Below are 16,138 nucleotides of genomic sequence, written 5' to 3' on the forward strand. Positions count from 1 at the left end.
CCACCTGACAATGGGGGTCCGGTGGAAAAATCCGGTCATAGACATCATCACGACCGACGCAAGCGGTACAGGTTGGAGGGCTCACCTGAGGTCTCACTCTGTACAAGGAACCTGGTCCATACGAGAGAAAAACTATGGATCAAACGAAAAAGAGCTATGGGCAGTGGAGAAATCCCTAAGACATTTTCTTCCTTTACTTCGGGGTCGCCATACTCGAATCCTGACGGACAATCGAGCAGTGGTGGCGTATGTCAATCATCAGGGGGGGACGAGATCCAAAGGCCTCATGAATGCATCAAGTCTACTCTTTCAACTAGCAGAACAACACCTGTCATCTCTGTCGGCGTTGCACATCAAAGGCATAGAAAACACTCAAGCGGACTTCCTGAGTCGCAGAGGCTTAAGGCAGGGGGAATGGTCCTTAAACCCCCAGATATTTCAACAAATAGTCCAAGCCTGGGGCACACCAGAGATAGACTTGTTTGCCAACTCTCACAACAGAAAAGTCAGAAAGTTCTGCTCCTTGAATCCAAGAGAACATCCCTTCACAGTAGATGCTCTACTGATACCCTGGAAGTTTTCTCTGGCCTACGCGTTCCCCCCCCGATAGTGATGATTCCAGCTGTGATCCGGAAGATCAGAGAGGATCAGGCAAAAATCATCTTCATAGCTCCTTTTTGGCCAAGGAGACCATGGTTCTCCCTTCTAAGGCAGATGTCGGTAACGGACCCATGGATTCTGCCAGAGGTTCCGGACCTGCTAACCCAGGGCCCAGTAACCCACTCTCAGGTGAAGGGCTTCCATCTCGCAGCCTGGAGTTTGAGAGGGCGTTACTAAGTCGCCAAGGATTCTCACCAGGGTTAATCTCCACCCTGTTGAAAAGCAGAAAACCCATAACCTCTAGGATCTATGGTAGGACATGGAAAAAAATGTCTTGAATTCCTGAGTGAACCTTTGGGGGAGGTGGCTCCAGTAGGTTCTATCCTAGAGTTTCTGCAAGCAGGATTACATCTTGGGTTAGCAACCAGCACCCTTAAAGTTCAGGTTTCAGCCTTGGGGGCCCTATATAATTGTAATCTTGCCTCAAATAGATGGGTCTCACGATTCATAAAATCTTGTAGTAGATCTCGGCCGGTCGTTATCCCAAAAATCCCTGTGATCTAAATTTAGTCCTAGAAGCCCTAACTAAACAGCCTTTTGAGCCCTTGCAGGAATTATCACCTAAGTTGCTTACCCTTAAAACAGTTTTACTAGTAGCCTTAACATCGGCACGTAGGGTAAGTGACTTACAGGCCCTGTCAATATGCCCTCCTTGTACTCAGGTTTTTGATGACAGGATTGTTCTAAGACCAGACCCGGCTTATCTCCCCAAGGTGGTTCAAAAGTTCCATAGGAGTCAAGAGATTACTTTACCATCATTCTGTAGTAATCCTAAAAATCCAGGGGAACTAAAGTTCCACATGTTAGATGTGAGAAGGTCTATGTTACAATACATATCTATGACTAGTCAGTGGAGGAAAGACCAAACCCTATTCATAGCCTTTCAGGGTAGCAAAAGAGGGTGTGGGGTAGCTAAAAGTACTATTGCCAGATGGATTAGGGAGGCCATTAGTTTATCCTACTCTGCGGGTGGCACTCCGGTTCCCGAAGGCATCAAGGCTCACTCCACCAGAGCCGTGGCTACCTCCTGGGCAGAAAAGGCTGAGGTATCAATTGATCAAAATTTGCAAGGCCGCTACCTGGTCCTCACCCTCAACTTTTTTCAAGCACTACCAGCTAGATCTTTCTTCCTCTGCTGACCTAACCTTTGGTAGAAGGGTGCTACAAGCGGTGGTCCCTCCCTAAGGTTTCATTCTACAAAAGTCTCTCAGGTGTGCCGTCATGGGGGAAGGGAAAACACCAAGGTTACTTACTGGTAGCTGTTTTTTCCGGAACCCATGACGGCACCCGTATATTCCCCCCCTTTATCACCCCTTCGGTGTGCACTATTGTTTTGGGTGTGTTTAGTTAATATAATGTGGTGTTGGATTGCCATGTGTACTAACCAGGGGGGCCTCTCATGCTCTTAAAACCAACTGAAGCGACAGAGAGGTACCGCCCTTTTATTTTCAGTAGGGTTTCCTGTCCTGACTGGGCGGATCCCCTCTCTCAGGTGTGCCGTCATGGGTTCCGGAAAAACCGGCTACCAGTAAGTAACCTTGGTGTTTCATTAAAATACTTGTAAAGAATGTGTGTGTTTTATTAACCATTTCGTACTATTGGATTAATAATGGATATGTGTCATAATTGACGCCTCTCCATTATTATTCTGGCTTAATGTCACCTTACAATAGCAAGGTGACATTAACCCTTCATTACCCCATATCCCACTGCTACACGGGAGTGGGAAGAGAGTGGCCAAGTGCCAGAATAGGTGCATCTTCCAGATGTGCCTTTTCTGGGGTGGCTGGGGGCAGATGTTTTTAGCCAGGGGGGGGGGGGGGGGTGTTGTGAATTCTGCTCTTGGGCTCCCTCCGGTGGTTGTTGGTGGTAGTGCAGTTGTCTTGGGGCTGTAATCCGGGCAGGTGTTTCTGCTGATTGCAGCTCTATTAGGTATTTAGGTGTGCAGGATCCATGAGTCTGTGCCAGTTGTCCATTGTACTTGGAGGGATTGCATCTCTCTCTGGCTCCTCATGCCCTGCTGCAAATTCAGCTAAGATAAGTGTCTGGTTTTTTGTCTTTGTGCACACATGCAGTGTGCTTTGCAATTCAGTGCAATTTATTGTGTTTTTGTCCAGCTTAGACTTTGTTTGGATTTTTCAGTCATGCTGGATTCTCAGGAGATGCAGATATACTTTCTATGTCTTTAGTTAGATGTGGAATATTTGTATTATCTGCTGTGGATGTTTTTAGGATTTTAATACTGACCGCTTAGAATTCTGTCCTATCCTTTTCTATTTAGCTAGAAGTGCCTCTTTTGCTAAATCCTGTTTTTCTGCCTGCGTGTGTCTTTCCTCTTATACTCACAGTCAATATTTGTGGGGGGCTGCCTATCCTTTGGGGTTCTGCTCTGAGGCAAGATAGAATTCCCATTTCCATCTATAGGGGTATTTAGTCCTCCGGCTGTGTCGAGATGTCTAGGACGTGTTAGGTACATCCCACGGCTACTTCTAGTTGCGGTGTTAGATTAGGGTTTGCAGTCAGTACAGGTACCACCTACTCCTGAGAAAGTCTCTCATGCAGCTCCAAGGTCACCAGATCATAACAGGGGGGCCAATAACCATGGACCCTCTCTAGGCTATTAATATCTGCCCTCAGTCACTGGCTTTACCACTCTGGTGGAGAAAATTGTGCGGGAGCCTACGCCAATTTTTTTCCGCCATTTAACCCTTTATTTTACAAGCTAGAGCGCCCACATTTTGCACATACACACTACTAACAGTAGTGTGGAATATGCAAAAAAAGGGATATGAGATGGTTTACTGTATGTAAACCATGTCTCATATCATGTCGGGTTTGGGAAGGAGAAATGAAAAGCCGGCAATTGAATTACTGGCTTTTCACATATCTCGCGCTGAATTAAATATAAATACAGAAAATATATATATATATATGTGTGTGTGTGTGTTTTACCGAACATTTGAGCACATAAATCCATTAGATGTCGGTTTTGCAAGCCTGAGAGAAAATCTCGCAGTACGGATGCCATACGGATTACATACGGAGGATGCCATGCGCAAAATACGCTGATACACCCTGCCTACGGATGACATACGGATCACTATTTTGGGAACATTTCTGCGTATTACGGCCGTAATAAACGGACCGTATTTACATACGCTGAGTGTGACGCCGGCCTTACTGTAATTCTCTGCATTGTAGTAAAGGGATGCTGTCGGCACAGAATGACTGTTCAAACCAAGTCCGACCACTCGGTGCATCATGGCGTGGCCAATCATTCAACTGCACCTTCCCACCTGCTTGTCTTCCCTCTTCTCTGGCTCTATGAAGCCAGACCTGTCAGACAGAGAGGAGGGTGGGAAGGCGTAGCTGTGATCGGCCCCGCCATGATGCACGAGTGGCTGGTCCTGGCTTGAACAGTCATTCTGTGCTAATAGTCCCTTTAAGGTCGTCCCAACAGTCTTTGCATATATAGATAGCACAAGCAAATAAAATAAACATTGCAATATATCTGATCAGAGCAATAGGCTTCTTTCTCCGCTTTTGAGACACATTCCTCCTCCCCCTTTGCCTCTTGATCTTTCACTCAGAAAATCAGCTGAAATCATTCTTGCTCAAGACCAGAGTAACTGCCTGTTCACTGAGAAATCAATTACATGCTGCCTCTGGAAGTCTATAGAGATTGGAGGGGCAGGATGAAAGGCTGACAGTGTTGTTGTTTCTAGTAACTGTTTCTCTCATCTCAGTGCAGGATTCACCACTACACTGCTAAGTATTGCTGTACTGTCCTCCACGCTGCAGCTGTTGCTTCTGAACATATAGAATATATGCAATATAGATAGACAGGATTGCGAGAAACTTTGGAATCTCTTCAACTTTTTTAAAACTTTTTTTTTTTTTTAACTATTGGAAGAGTTAAATCATCTGTCCCAATTCACAGATCAAAACCCTGTCTGATGATGGCACACGAGTGACTGGTTACTCTTAGGCTTTCTTAGGACTAGTTCAGACATTAGTGATTTTTTTTTCGTATCTAATAAATGGTCCCAGCCTGATCAGTGCGTTTGATTAGTCTCCTCAGGTTGGTTAGGGTGTCAGGTTTTACCATCAGTTTCATCAGATTTTTTCCGATGGGGGGGGGGGGGGAAAGACTGGATATTCCTCAAGCTTCTCCTATTAAACAGTCCTTTGAAAAATGGTCAGCACATGGATGTCATAAGTGCTGCCATTTTTTTTTCTTTTTTTTTCTTTTTTTTTCTTTTCACTAATCCATAGATGTGGCAGTTATTTTTGTTTTACACTTGGATCCGTATCATGGACAAGTCTCCTTTGCTTTCGTGTGCACCACTTGGTCCAAGGGGAAAAAAAACCCTACCCCATAGATTACAACGGCCTAAAAAACAAAACAAAACACTTTTAAGTTTCCAAAGTTTTTTTTTGAATGGCTGTAGGTTATTTTGGGGGAGCTGAATTAGAAAATCCCATTTCTTTTGCTGAAAAGGCTCTAGTATTTGAGATAATGAATCCATGAAAATAACACATCCCCCAATGTATGATAACAAATGCAATAGCTTTTGATGTTTTGACGCTTTAACAGTGTCTTAGGTAATGAAATATCCCATATTATTTTGTAGGTTTACAATGCTGTAAAAGCGACTTTCTGAAGCCAGAATTTTTATTGTAATTAACTCTCCAATATCTCAAACTAGAGACAATCTGGAAAAACCGAAGTCCTATTCTAAATAGGCACCATAAACTTAATATAAAAGTGTTTTATAAATCACTAGCAGTGTAATCATAGCACTTGTACCTATCTGTGAAAAAGGATATCGCTCGTAAAAAGTGCCGTGTGAATTAGCTCTTTGTCCCATTCACCGATCACCAGGTCCCGCTGCCACGTGCCTGTTTTCCTGACTGACGCAGGGAAGAACACTAGCACTCTGTAGATCAGCTACGTGAATGCTAGGCGGCAGTGATTGTCTACTTATTATCACTATCCATAATTGTGTGCTGTCTGCTACTTTATAAGTACGGTAGACTAAAATATCAGATGTGTAGGTGCGGAGCCTCCAGGAAATTGGGCCTGACAGCTCTGAACATGGCCTCTAATATATGTTTGATCCATTGTGTAGCTGACACACGGTGGATACTTGCACATCTGTGGACATCTGTGGCAGTGTGGATGTATCACTTCCATCTGTGTGCAGTGGGGGAATTCAGAAACTCGTGTGTTTTCTGGCTGCCAGGGATTTGCACATTTGTGAATCTCACGTAATTTCATTTTATAGATTTATTTTTCATTCCACTTTTATCTAGATATGTGCCATATATAAATCTGTTATACGATATCTGGACTGTGGTATAGAACGGTTGTGTACATGGAAACAGTGATTTCTTCTATTACGTAAGAAAGTCTTCTGTAAACTGAAATTTACCAACTTGCTGCATTACATAGGCTGCCAATATTCATGTCCTCATTTCACATAAGCAGAAGATGGTGGCAGAGTGCCAGGGGCCATATGCCATATTCCGCCACTTCCTGCCCTGCATCCATGGCTGTGGAGTCCGTATTCCCAGCACTGGCTTATGTCACACTGCAGGCATATCTAACACTGCTGGTGCCTTCTCTACAAGGATCCCACATCCAGAGACAAAGCTGCTCCATCCAGCGTGTATTTCATCCCCGTCCTCTGGCGGAAGAGCTGACTCTGCAGTTCCCGACAATTATTTTTCTGCTGCGTCGCTAACATGAGATGGTGATTCCATGCTGCTTGCAGTTGTGCCGAACAAGACGTTGCCCATAGGGACCTGCAGGAAAACAAGCCCTCGGGGGGGAAGCAGGGAAAGTTTCTATGCATACAGCAATCTAACAACAACCCTCTTGTACTAATATTCTACACAATGCGTCAGCCAGGACTGATGAGAGGAACTGCTGCAACATTATACTAGTCAGCGCAGTGCGTGTATTCGTATACAGAGAAAGAGTTTAGATTACCAGCCTCCGACCCGCAAATCTGCTCCCAGGCCTGCAACAGATGAATAGTGTTAGATACAGCTCACCCCTGCTTGATGTGCGTGCGTTCATCCAACCTGCAACTGATAAGTGCAAGTGCATGGACAAAGCTCCAGACGTACTTTATAAAATACAATATTAGTTTCAAGTACAGCACACGGTGGTTAAAGAATGTAATAATCTTTATAATACATTTATTTAGAATATAGAAAGTACAGAAGTTTTTCTGATGTTTTTCAAATCAATCAACTATGTTAAAGAATGGCTTGAAAAGCGTCGAACACTTTAAAGGGACTGTCAGCACAGTGACCTTTCAAACAAAGTGCAGGCGCACAGTGCTTAATGGCGCGACCAATCATTTAAATGCACCTTCCCACCTGCTTGTTTTCTATCTCCACTTTTCTCTGGCTTTATGAAGCCAGAGCTGTCAAAGAGTTGGGATGGAGATAGAGGGGAAAACCAAGCAGGTGAGAAGGTGTATATAAATGGCCCCGCCATGAATCACTGAGCGGCAGGACTTAGGTTGATCAGTCGTCCTGTGCTGACAGTCTCTTTACTGGATTTACGATAAAAATTATTGGATTTTAAACCATCATGTGCTGGACTTCATACTATTATTGGACTTATACTACACATTTACACAATGTAGGAATAAAGGGGTGGTCCGTACCTATAATGAAACAGGACATCATCAGGTGGCGGCACTGTGGTTACATACCACCGCTTATGTCGCTGCCATTCCATAATGATGTCCTATTTTAGGGGGCAAGTGGGAGTTATAGAAGTTGCTGGGAAGTAACTGTAGGGCTATTCACCTAAGACATTCTGAAACTCCTCTCAAATAAACTGATATATAAGGATAATGGTAGAAAATTTTGTAATAAAGCAAATGACAAGTGGCTGAGGCTTAAAGGCAAATATTTATAACGTGCATTATAGGTCTCTGCCCACCCATTTAACGGGAACCTGTCTGCAGGACAGCTCAGTAACCTACAGTGTCAGGTCGGCGCCGTTATACTGATTACAATGATATCTGGGTTGATGATATCCGTCTTGTGGTTGTTTAATCTTTACTTTCAGTCTTAAGGCCCCGTCTCACATAGCGAGATCGCTAGCGAGATCGCTGCTGAGTCACAAGTTTTGTGACGCAACAGCGACCTCCATAGCGATCTCGCTATGTGTGACACGTACCAGCGATCAGGCCCCTGCTGCGAGATCGCTGGTCGTGTCGGAATGGCCTGGACCTTTTTTTGGTCGTTGAGGCCCCGCTGACATTGCTGAATCGGTGTGTGTGACACCGATCCAGCGATGTCTTCACTGGTAACCAGGGTAAACATCGGGTTACTAAGCGCAGGGCCGCGCTTAGTAACCCGATGTTTACCCTGGTTACCAGCGTAAATGTAAAAAAAAACAAACAGTACATACTTGCCTTCTGATGTCCGTCAGGTCCCTTGCCGTCTGCTTCCTGCTCTCACTGACTCCCGGCCGTACAGTGAGAAGTGAGAGCACAGCAGTGACGTCACCGCTGCGCTCTGCTCTCAGTGTACGGCGGCTCAGTCAGAGCAGGAAGCGGACGGCAAGGGACCTGGACACCGAAAGGCGAGTATGTACTGTTTGTTTTTTTTGGTAACCAGGGTAAACATCGGGTTACTAAGCGCGGCCCTGCGCTTAGTAACCCGATGTTTACCCTGGTTACCCGGGTGCTGCAGGGGGACTTCGGCATCGTTGAAGACAGTTTCAACGATGCCGAACTCGTTCCCCTGATCGTTGGTCGCTGGGGAGAGCGGTCTGTGTGACAGCTCCCCAGCGACCACACAGCGACTTACCAACGATCACGGCCAGGTCGTATCGCTGGTCGTGATCGTTGGTAAATCGCTAAGTGAGACGGGGCCTTTACGTTAATGCTATGCTCGTGCTCCGGGGCGGCCTGTGGGGGTCTTCATGTGGTGCTCTGATTAGGTATTTACCAGAATGGCTTCTGACAGGTCACTAATCCCTCACTGACCTGCCTCCTATTTTACATACTGATTATATGTACATACTGGAAAAATAAACCCTTCTGCAGGCAGGTGCTAGCTGTGAGGCAGGCGCTGCAGCATGATCGCATGTGTAATGTGTGTAATGTGTGTGTGTGTGTATAATTAAAAAAAAAAATCCATTTGAAAATGGCACCCGCCTCGCCTGCGCAGTAGCAGCTATTGGTGTATATAGAGGTGATCTGATTTTGTTTTGTTTGTTTTTTTCTCTAGCAGTAGCTGCTATCGGATCACCTCTATATACACCGATGGCTGCTACTGCGCAGGCGAGGCGGGCGCCATTTTCAAATGGAATTTTTTTTTTTTTTTTTTGAATATCAGGATAATCTCAACCATATTAATTATATATACACATGCGATTGTGCTGCCATGGCCAGAGCCTGCCTGCAGAACCACAAGATGGATTTCATCAACCAAGGTATCATTGTAATCAGTATAACGACACCGTCTTGACAGTGTCTGTAGGTTACTGTGCATAATCCTGCTGACGGGCTCCCTTTAAATAATGCATCAAACCTAAAAGTTTGTCATATCTGGGCAACCTTTTTTCATTCTTTTTAGGGAACTTCTCTACTACTGTAATAGTAAGTAGCTGCAAAGTGTGGCACACTCACTTTATTGCGGCTGCTATATACAATGGATTGCAAAAGTATTGTCACTTTTTGTGTCTTCCCAACCTGGAATTTTTTTTTTTTTTTTTTTTTGACGGTTTGCATTATTAGATGTAAAGAACACGCCTACAACTGTGAACATTTTGGTTTTCTTTTAATTGTAAAGCAAACAGCATTTTATTTAATTTATTTTACTCATTTATATAGCGCCATTAATTCCACAGCGCTTTACAAACATTATTGGCACTGTCCCCATTGGGGCTCACAATCTAGATTTCCTATCAGTATGTCTTTGGAGTGTGGGAGGAAACCGGAGAACCAGGGGGAAACCCACGCAAACACGAGGAAAACATACAAACTCCTTGCAGATGTTGTCCTTGGTGGGATTTGAACCCAGGACCCCAGCGCTGCAGTGCTAACTACTGACCCACCGTGCTGCCCCTAGTACAAAATAACTGAAAACTTCAGTGTGCATAACTATTCACCCCTTAAAGTCAGTACTTTGTAGAGCCTCCTTTTTGCTGCAACTACAGCTGCCAATCGGTTTGGTTAAACAGCCCCCCAGTGAGAATAAATGAGAAGACACTGCGGGGCTGGGATTCACAGGCAGGGCGGCTACACAGGCGCAGTCAGCTAGACTGCATATGAGGACAGAGGACGGGCAGCACTCACTGCGCCTGCCCAAGGCATGAGAAAAGAGCACAGGCGCCGGCTCATTTCAAAACAGCGATGAGGAGGCGGCGCCAAGAAGACTTGAGTGACTGCTGTGTGACGTCTGCAGCAGCGGGGAAACCCCAGCCTCCTTAACTGAAGAAAGGTATTTGGGACAAATTACAAAACGGATTATTTCGGCAGTTACAGCACCAATAGCTAAAAGAGCCACCTTGTCAGAATGCAGCATTACTGCTGCACAATGTGGCTCTTTTAGTTAAAAACGCCTGGGGGGGGGGGGGGTGACAGGCTCCCTTTAAGGCTCTGAGCTTTCCACACCTTGCCGCTTGAATTTTTGCCCATTCCTCAAAGCAAAACTGCTTCAGCTCCTTCAAGTTAGCTGGTTAGATGGTTTCGTATGGTGAACAGCAATCCTGAAGTATCACCACAGATTCTCAGTTGGATTAAGGTCTGGGCTTTGATTAGGCCACTCCAAAACATTTACACGTTTCCCCTTAAACCACTCAAGTGTTGCTTTAGCAGTATGCTTTGGGTCATTGTCTTGTTGGAAGGTGAACCTCCGTCTGAGTCTCAAATTACTAACAGACTTGAAACAGGTTTTGCTCAAGACAGTGCGAAATACAGACATAATCTATCTTCCTCTTGACTCGGTCTATTTTCCCTGTCCCTGCTGCCATAAAACATGCCCAGAGCATGATGCTGCCACCACCATGTTATTGGGGTGATGAGCTGTGTTGGTTTGGCGCCAGAAATGGCGTTTACCTTGGTGGCCAAAAAGTTCAATTATGGTGTCATCTGACCACAGCACCTTCTTCCATACATTTGGGGAGTCTCCGACATGTCTTTTGGCAAACTCAAAACGAGCCTTACAATTTGTGTAAGTAAAGGTGTTTTTCTGGCCACACTTCCATAAAGGCCACCTCTATGAAGTGTATGGCCTATTATAGTTGTATGGACAGATACTCTTGTCTCTGCTTGGGAACTCTGCAGCTCCTTCAGACTGTGTGCACACGATGCAGATTTGGTGCAGAACTGCAGCAGATTTTTCTGCAGCAGAAACGCTGCAGATCTGCACTGTGATTTACAGTACAATGTAAATCATTGTGGGAAAAAAAAAAAAAAAAAAAGCTGTGCAGAACAATCCACGCAGAAACACTGCAGATTTCAAAGAAGTGCAGGTCACTTCTTTTGTGCGTTTCTACAGCGTTTCTGCACCCCTCCATTAATAGAAATCTGCAGTGGTAAAATCTGCACAAAATCCGCATTAAAAAACGCACTAAAACCGCATAAAAAACGCACCTGCGGATTCTGCCAGGAGATTTAGTGCAGAAAATTCTGCACCACATTTCCTACGTGTGCACATAGCCTCAGGGTTACATTTTTGGTCTCTGTGTTGCCTCCCTGATTAATACCCTACTTACCTGGGCTGAGAGTTTTGGTGGGTCACTGCCCTGTTGGTCTTGCAGCGCTGGAGTCCTAATGACCGCCATTGGCAGCACGCTGGCTCTGTGGATAGCACTGTTGATTTGCAGAGACGGTTCTTGTTTTTAATTTTATAGAGGTTGTGCACTACCTTAGTATTGATAGTCTATCCTTATGATGGAGTTCATCAATGTCTAATTGGCCACTGCCTGACACCCAGCACCTTCATCAATTAGCTGTCATTGTTTGTAGTGCCCACCGGCTGCAAACACTCGCAGAGCTGGCCGTCTTCTGGTAGTGGCTGCTGAAGGGTAATACGCATCCGCCTCTTTTTCATTTGAATAGAAGGCGGATGTGCAGTACCAAGGCTCGGCCGCCACCACAAGACAGCCAGCTCTGCAAGTGAGTATTGCCGGCCACTGGTATCGAACTCTGGATGATCAGACATTGCTGATTTCTCCTAAGGATAGGTCATCAATGCTCAAGTAGTAGACAACCTCTTTAACTAAGCGCATCATCTGCAAGGAGTTAGTATGTTTTCCCTGTGTTTGCATGGGTTTCCTCTGAGCGCTCCAGATTCCTCGCACATGAAAAATATACTAAGGAGTTAACAACCTCCTCTTACTGGCACCAGCCTGCAGAACAAAATAATAAAAAAGATGCCTTCTTACCTTTCAGACCTAGTTAAAGGGAACCTGTCACCCCCCCCCCCCCCCAGTCGTTTCAAACTAAAAGAGCCACCTTGTGCAGCAGTAATGCTGCATTCTGACAAGGTGGCTCTTTTAGTTCTGGGTGCTGTAACTAGGGAAATAATCAGTTTTATAATTTGTCTGAAAAATACCTGGTCCTCAGTCAAGTAGGCCGGCGTTTCCCCCCTGCTTCAGACAGCACACAGCTGTCACTCACATCTTCTTGGCGCCGGGCGCCGCCTCCTCACCGCTGTTTTCAAAATAGCCGGCGCCTGCGCTCTTTTCCCCTGCCTGGTGCAGGCTCAGTGAACGCTGGCCTTCTTTCCTCATATGCAGCCCAGCTGACTGCGCCTGCGCGGCCGCCCTGCCTGTGATTCCCAGCCCCGCAATGTGAATAAATCATAAGTCACTGCATCCTTTGCAGGATGCGTTTTTTTCTCCAAAACGACGCATTGCGACGTCCTTCACACAATGCTAGTGTGAAAGAAGCCAAAGTCAAACCTCCAACTCCTCAATTTCCATGACTCCGACTCTACGAAAATGGGCTTCAACTCCACAACTTCGACTCCACAGCCCTGCATGCACACACATGCTGCCTTTGAGGTGGAAGCTGAAGATTTGCGAAAAGACAACTGCAAAGATGCTTGTTGTGTTTGTAAATGTGACAAGGTTCACCTCTGCTATTGTGTGTTGGTTTTGACCAGTCACATCTCTGCAGGATAGCTGCCAGCACTGAGGACAACTGTACATGGAAATATGTTAAGGTACCTTCACACTGAACAACTTAATAACGATAGCGATCTGTGACGTTGCAGCGTCCTGGATAGCGATATCGTTGTGTTTGACACGCAGCAGCGATCAGGATCCTGCTGTGACATCGTTGGTCGGAGCTAGAAGGCCAGCACCTTATTTCGTCGCTGGATCACCCGCTGACATCGCTGGATCGGCGTGTGTGACGCGGATTCAGCGATGTCTTCACTGGTAACCAGGGTAAATATCGGGTTACTAAGCGCAGGGCCGCGCTTAGTAACCCGATATTTACCCTGGTTACCATTGTAAATGTAAAAAAAAACACTACATACTTACATTCCAGTGTCTGTCGCGTCCCCCGGCGTTCTGCTTCCCTGCACTGTGTCAGCGCCTGCCGGCCGTAAAGCAGAGCACAGCGGTGACGTCACCGCTCTGCTTTAGGGCCGGCGCTTACACAGTGCAGGGAAGCGGACGCCGGGGGACCCGACAGACACCGGAATGTAAGTATGTAGTGTTTGTTTTTGCGGCCCTGCGCTTAGTAACCCGATGTTTACCCTGGTTACCCGGGGACTTCTGCATCGTTGGTCGCTGGAGAGCTGTCTGTGTGACAGCTCTCCAGCAACCACACAGCGACGCTGCAGCGATCGGCATCGTTGTCTATATCGCTGCAGCGTCGCTTAATGTGACGGTACCTTTAGTTCTGTGTTAGCTCTGATCTCGCTGCAGAGCCGAGTGTGATTATGAGAGCAGACTGTCAGTCATTACTCAGGGAGATCTGTGTCCGGCCCATAGATATTAAGAACTCATCATATACAAGATGAATATGGATTTGTCTGGAGTAAGGCATCGGATCGCAGATATCAAGGCATCACTTTATTCAACTTTCTATGACCTAAACTGCTTAGGAGAGTCATACAAAGCAGAATTGATATATCAACACAATAGAGAAATGATGCAGTCTTCCCTGGGCTAAAGCGCATTTACAGTGGGCTACTAACACAAAATGCAAAACTGTTCTGTGTTTGATGAATCAAAATGGTTGTTTTTTTTTTTTTTTTGTATAAGCCTTGAAATAGTGTTCTGTGGACTTAGACTCGATGGTCGCTCTTATCTGCCCATAGGGAGGATTTTGAACTCTGATCATGTGGGGCTGCATTAGTGCCAGTGGTGTGAGCAACTTGCACCTGTTGAAAGGCGTTCTGAATACTCAGCACTATATAGTGTTTAGAGCAACATATGCTCCATCCAGGCAACGTCTAGATCAGGGAAAGCCTTGCGTATTTCAGCCAGAAAATGTGAAACCGCACACTGCTTCCATATTGCAACATTCACAGCGTACCTACTTTTTCTGGAATTGGTGTGGTAGATTGTGAGCGTTATTTGGGACCGGACTGTTGTAAATGGTGACACTATCTGTGCGGCGCTGCAGATTATGTTGGTGCTGTGTAAAAACTGACAATGATCTCCACAGTCGGCGTGCCAGTGTATTACATGGCAGCGTTCATTAATGGTCACCGTGTAATGAAAGTATTGGTCAGAAACGCCTGCTTTGTGATATTTCTGTTTCCTGTGTATTGACACCCTCCTTTTTACTTCTCCCTCTGTCCTTCCTCTACAGAACAATACCCAACTCCTCCAGCCTACCCAACCCAGGCTCCCAATACTCAGTCTGCCTACCCACCAGCAGCCATGCATCTCTCTCAAGCTCCCCAGTACACAGACGCTCCTCCTGCTTATTCTGAGGTATAGTATAATAGAACCTGATATGTTTTGTTGTCTAGCCGAATCCATTTAAGTAAAAAAAAAAAAAATTATCAAAATTTTTTTTTCTCCAATGTATTTGTACAAGTCGTAGATTTTTATGGGCAGAGTTGTTGTTATTCCATGATTGTGTTAATGATACCCTTATTCTGTGGCACTAGTGATTTGTCTGTCTAGCTATGTAAGGGCTAGGTTTTTCTGCATTTTTATTAGCACCAGGACTATTTAATTTTCTGGGGGAGGAAAGATGACCCCCCCAAAAAACAAAAAAAAAATAGAAAACAGCAATTCTGGACTTTTTTTTCTTTTTTCTTTTCCCGTTTACAGTGTGGGATAAATAACGGCATGCGGTTTTCAGGCCTACTTGATCTGACATTGGACTTGGAGATACAGCTCCATGCTTCCTCAGGAGCTTTCTGACCCCATGGGATATTGTGTAAGGGCTATTTTGGCCTTAATGACCTTGCCGTTTTTTGCAATTCTGACCAGTGTCCCTTTATGAGGTAATAACTCAGGAACGCTTCAACGGATCCTAGCGATTCTGAGATTGTTTTTTCGTGACATATTGGGCTTCATGTTAGTGGTAAATTTAGGTCGATAATTTCTGAGTTTATTTGTGAAAAAAACGGAAATTTGGCAAAAATTTTGAAAATTTCGCAATTTTCACATTTTGAATTTTTATTCTGTTAAACCAGAGAGTTATGTGACACAAAATAGTTAATAAATAACATTTCCCACATGTCTACTTTACATCAGCACAATTTTGGAAACAAATTTTTTTTTTGCTAGGAAGTTATAAGGGTTAAAATTTGACCAGTGATTTCTCATTTTTACAACAAAATTTACAAAACCATTTTTTTTAGGGACCACCTCACATTTGAAGTCAGTTTGAGGGTTCTATATGGCTGAAAATACCCAAAAGTGACACCATTCTAAAAACTGCACCCCTCAAGGTGCTCAAAACCACATTCAAGAAGTTTATTAACCCTTCAGGTGTTTCACAGCAGCAGAAGCAACATGGAAGTAAAAAATGAACATTTAACTTTTTAGTCACAAAAATGATCTTTTAGCAACAATTTTTTATTTTCCCAAGGGTAAAAGGAGAAACTGGACCAAGGACGTTGTTGTCCAATTTGTCCTGAGTACGCTGATACCTCATATGTGGGGGTAAACCACTGTTTGGGCGCACGGCAGGGCTCGGAAGGGAAGGAGCGCCATTTGACTTTTTCAATGAAAAATTGGCTCCACTCTTTAGCGGACACCATGTCGCGTTTGGAGAATCCCCGTGTGCCTAAATATTGGAGCTCCCCGACAAGTGACCCCATTTTGGAAACTAGACCCCCCAAGGAACTTATCTAGATGCATAGTGAGCACTTAAACCCCCAGGTGCTTCACAAATTGATCCGTAAAAATGAAAAAGTACTTTTTTTTTTCACAAAAAAATTATTTTAGCCTCAATTTTTTCATTTTCACATGGGCAACAGGATAAAATGGATCCTAAGTTTTGTTGGGCAATTTCTCCTG

General features: G+C 44.9%; 1 protein-coding gene across 1 annotated transcript in view; it reads left to right on the forward strand.

Annotated features, from left to right (window-relative positions):
• Nucleotides 1-16,138, forward strand: part of DAZAP2 (DAZ associated protein 2) — a 33,561-nt gene that overhangs the window by 7,570 nt on the left and 9,853 nt on the right. The window contains exon 2 of the mRNA XM_077297819.1: nt 14,472-14,596. Within this exon, the coding sequence (XP_077153934.1) occupies nt 14,472-14,596 (125 nt within the window). The remainder of the gene's footprint in view (nt 1-14,471; nt 14,597-16,138) is intronic.

This window comes from Ranitomeya variabilis, chromosome 3 (genome assembly GCF_051348905.1).
Source record: "Ranitomeya variabilis isolate aRanVar5 chromosome 3, aRanVar5.hap1, whole genome shotgun sequence".
In the NCBI taxonomy this organism is placed as follows: domain Eukaryota; kingdom Metazoa; phylum Chordata; class Amphibia; order Anura; family Dendrobatidae; genus Ranitomeya; species Ranitomeya variabilis.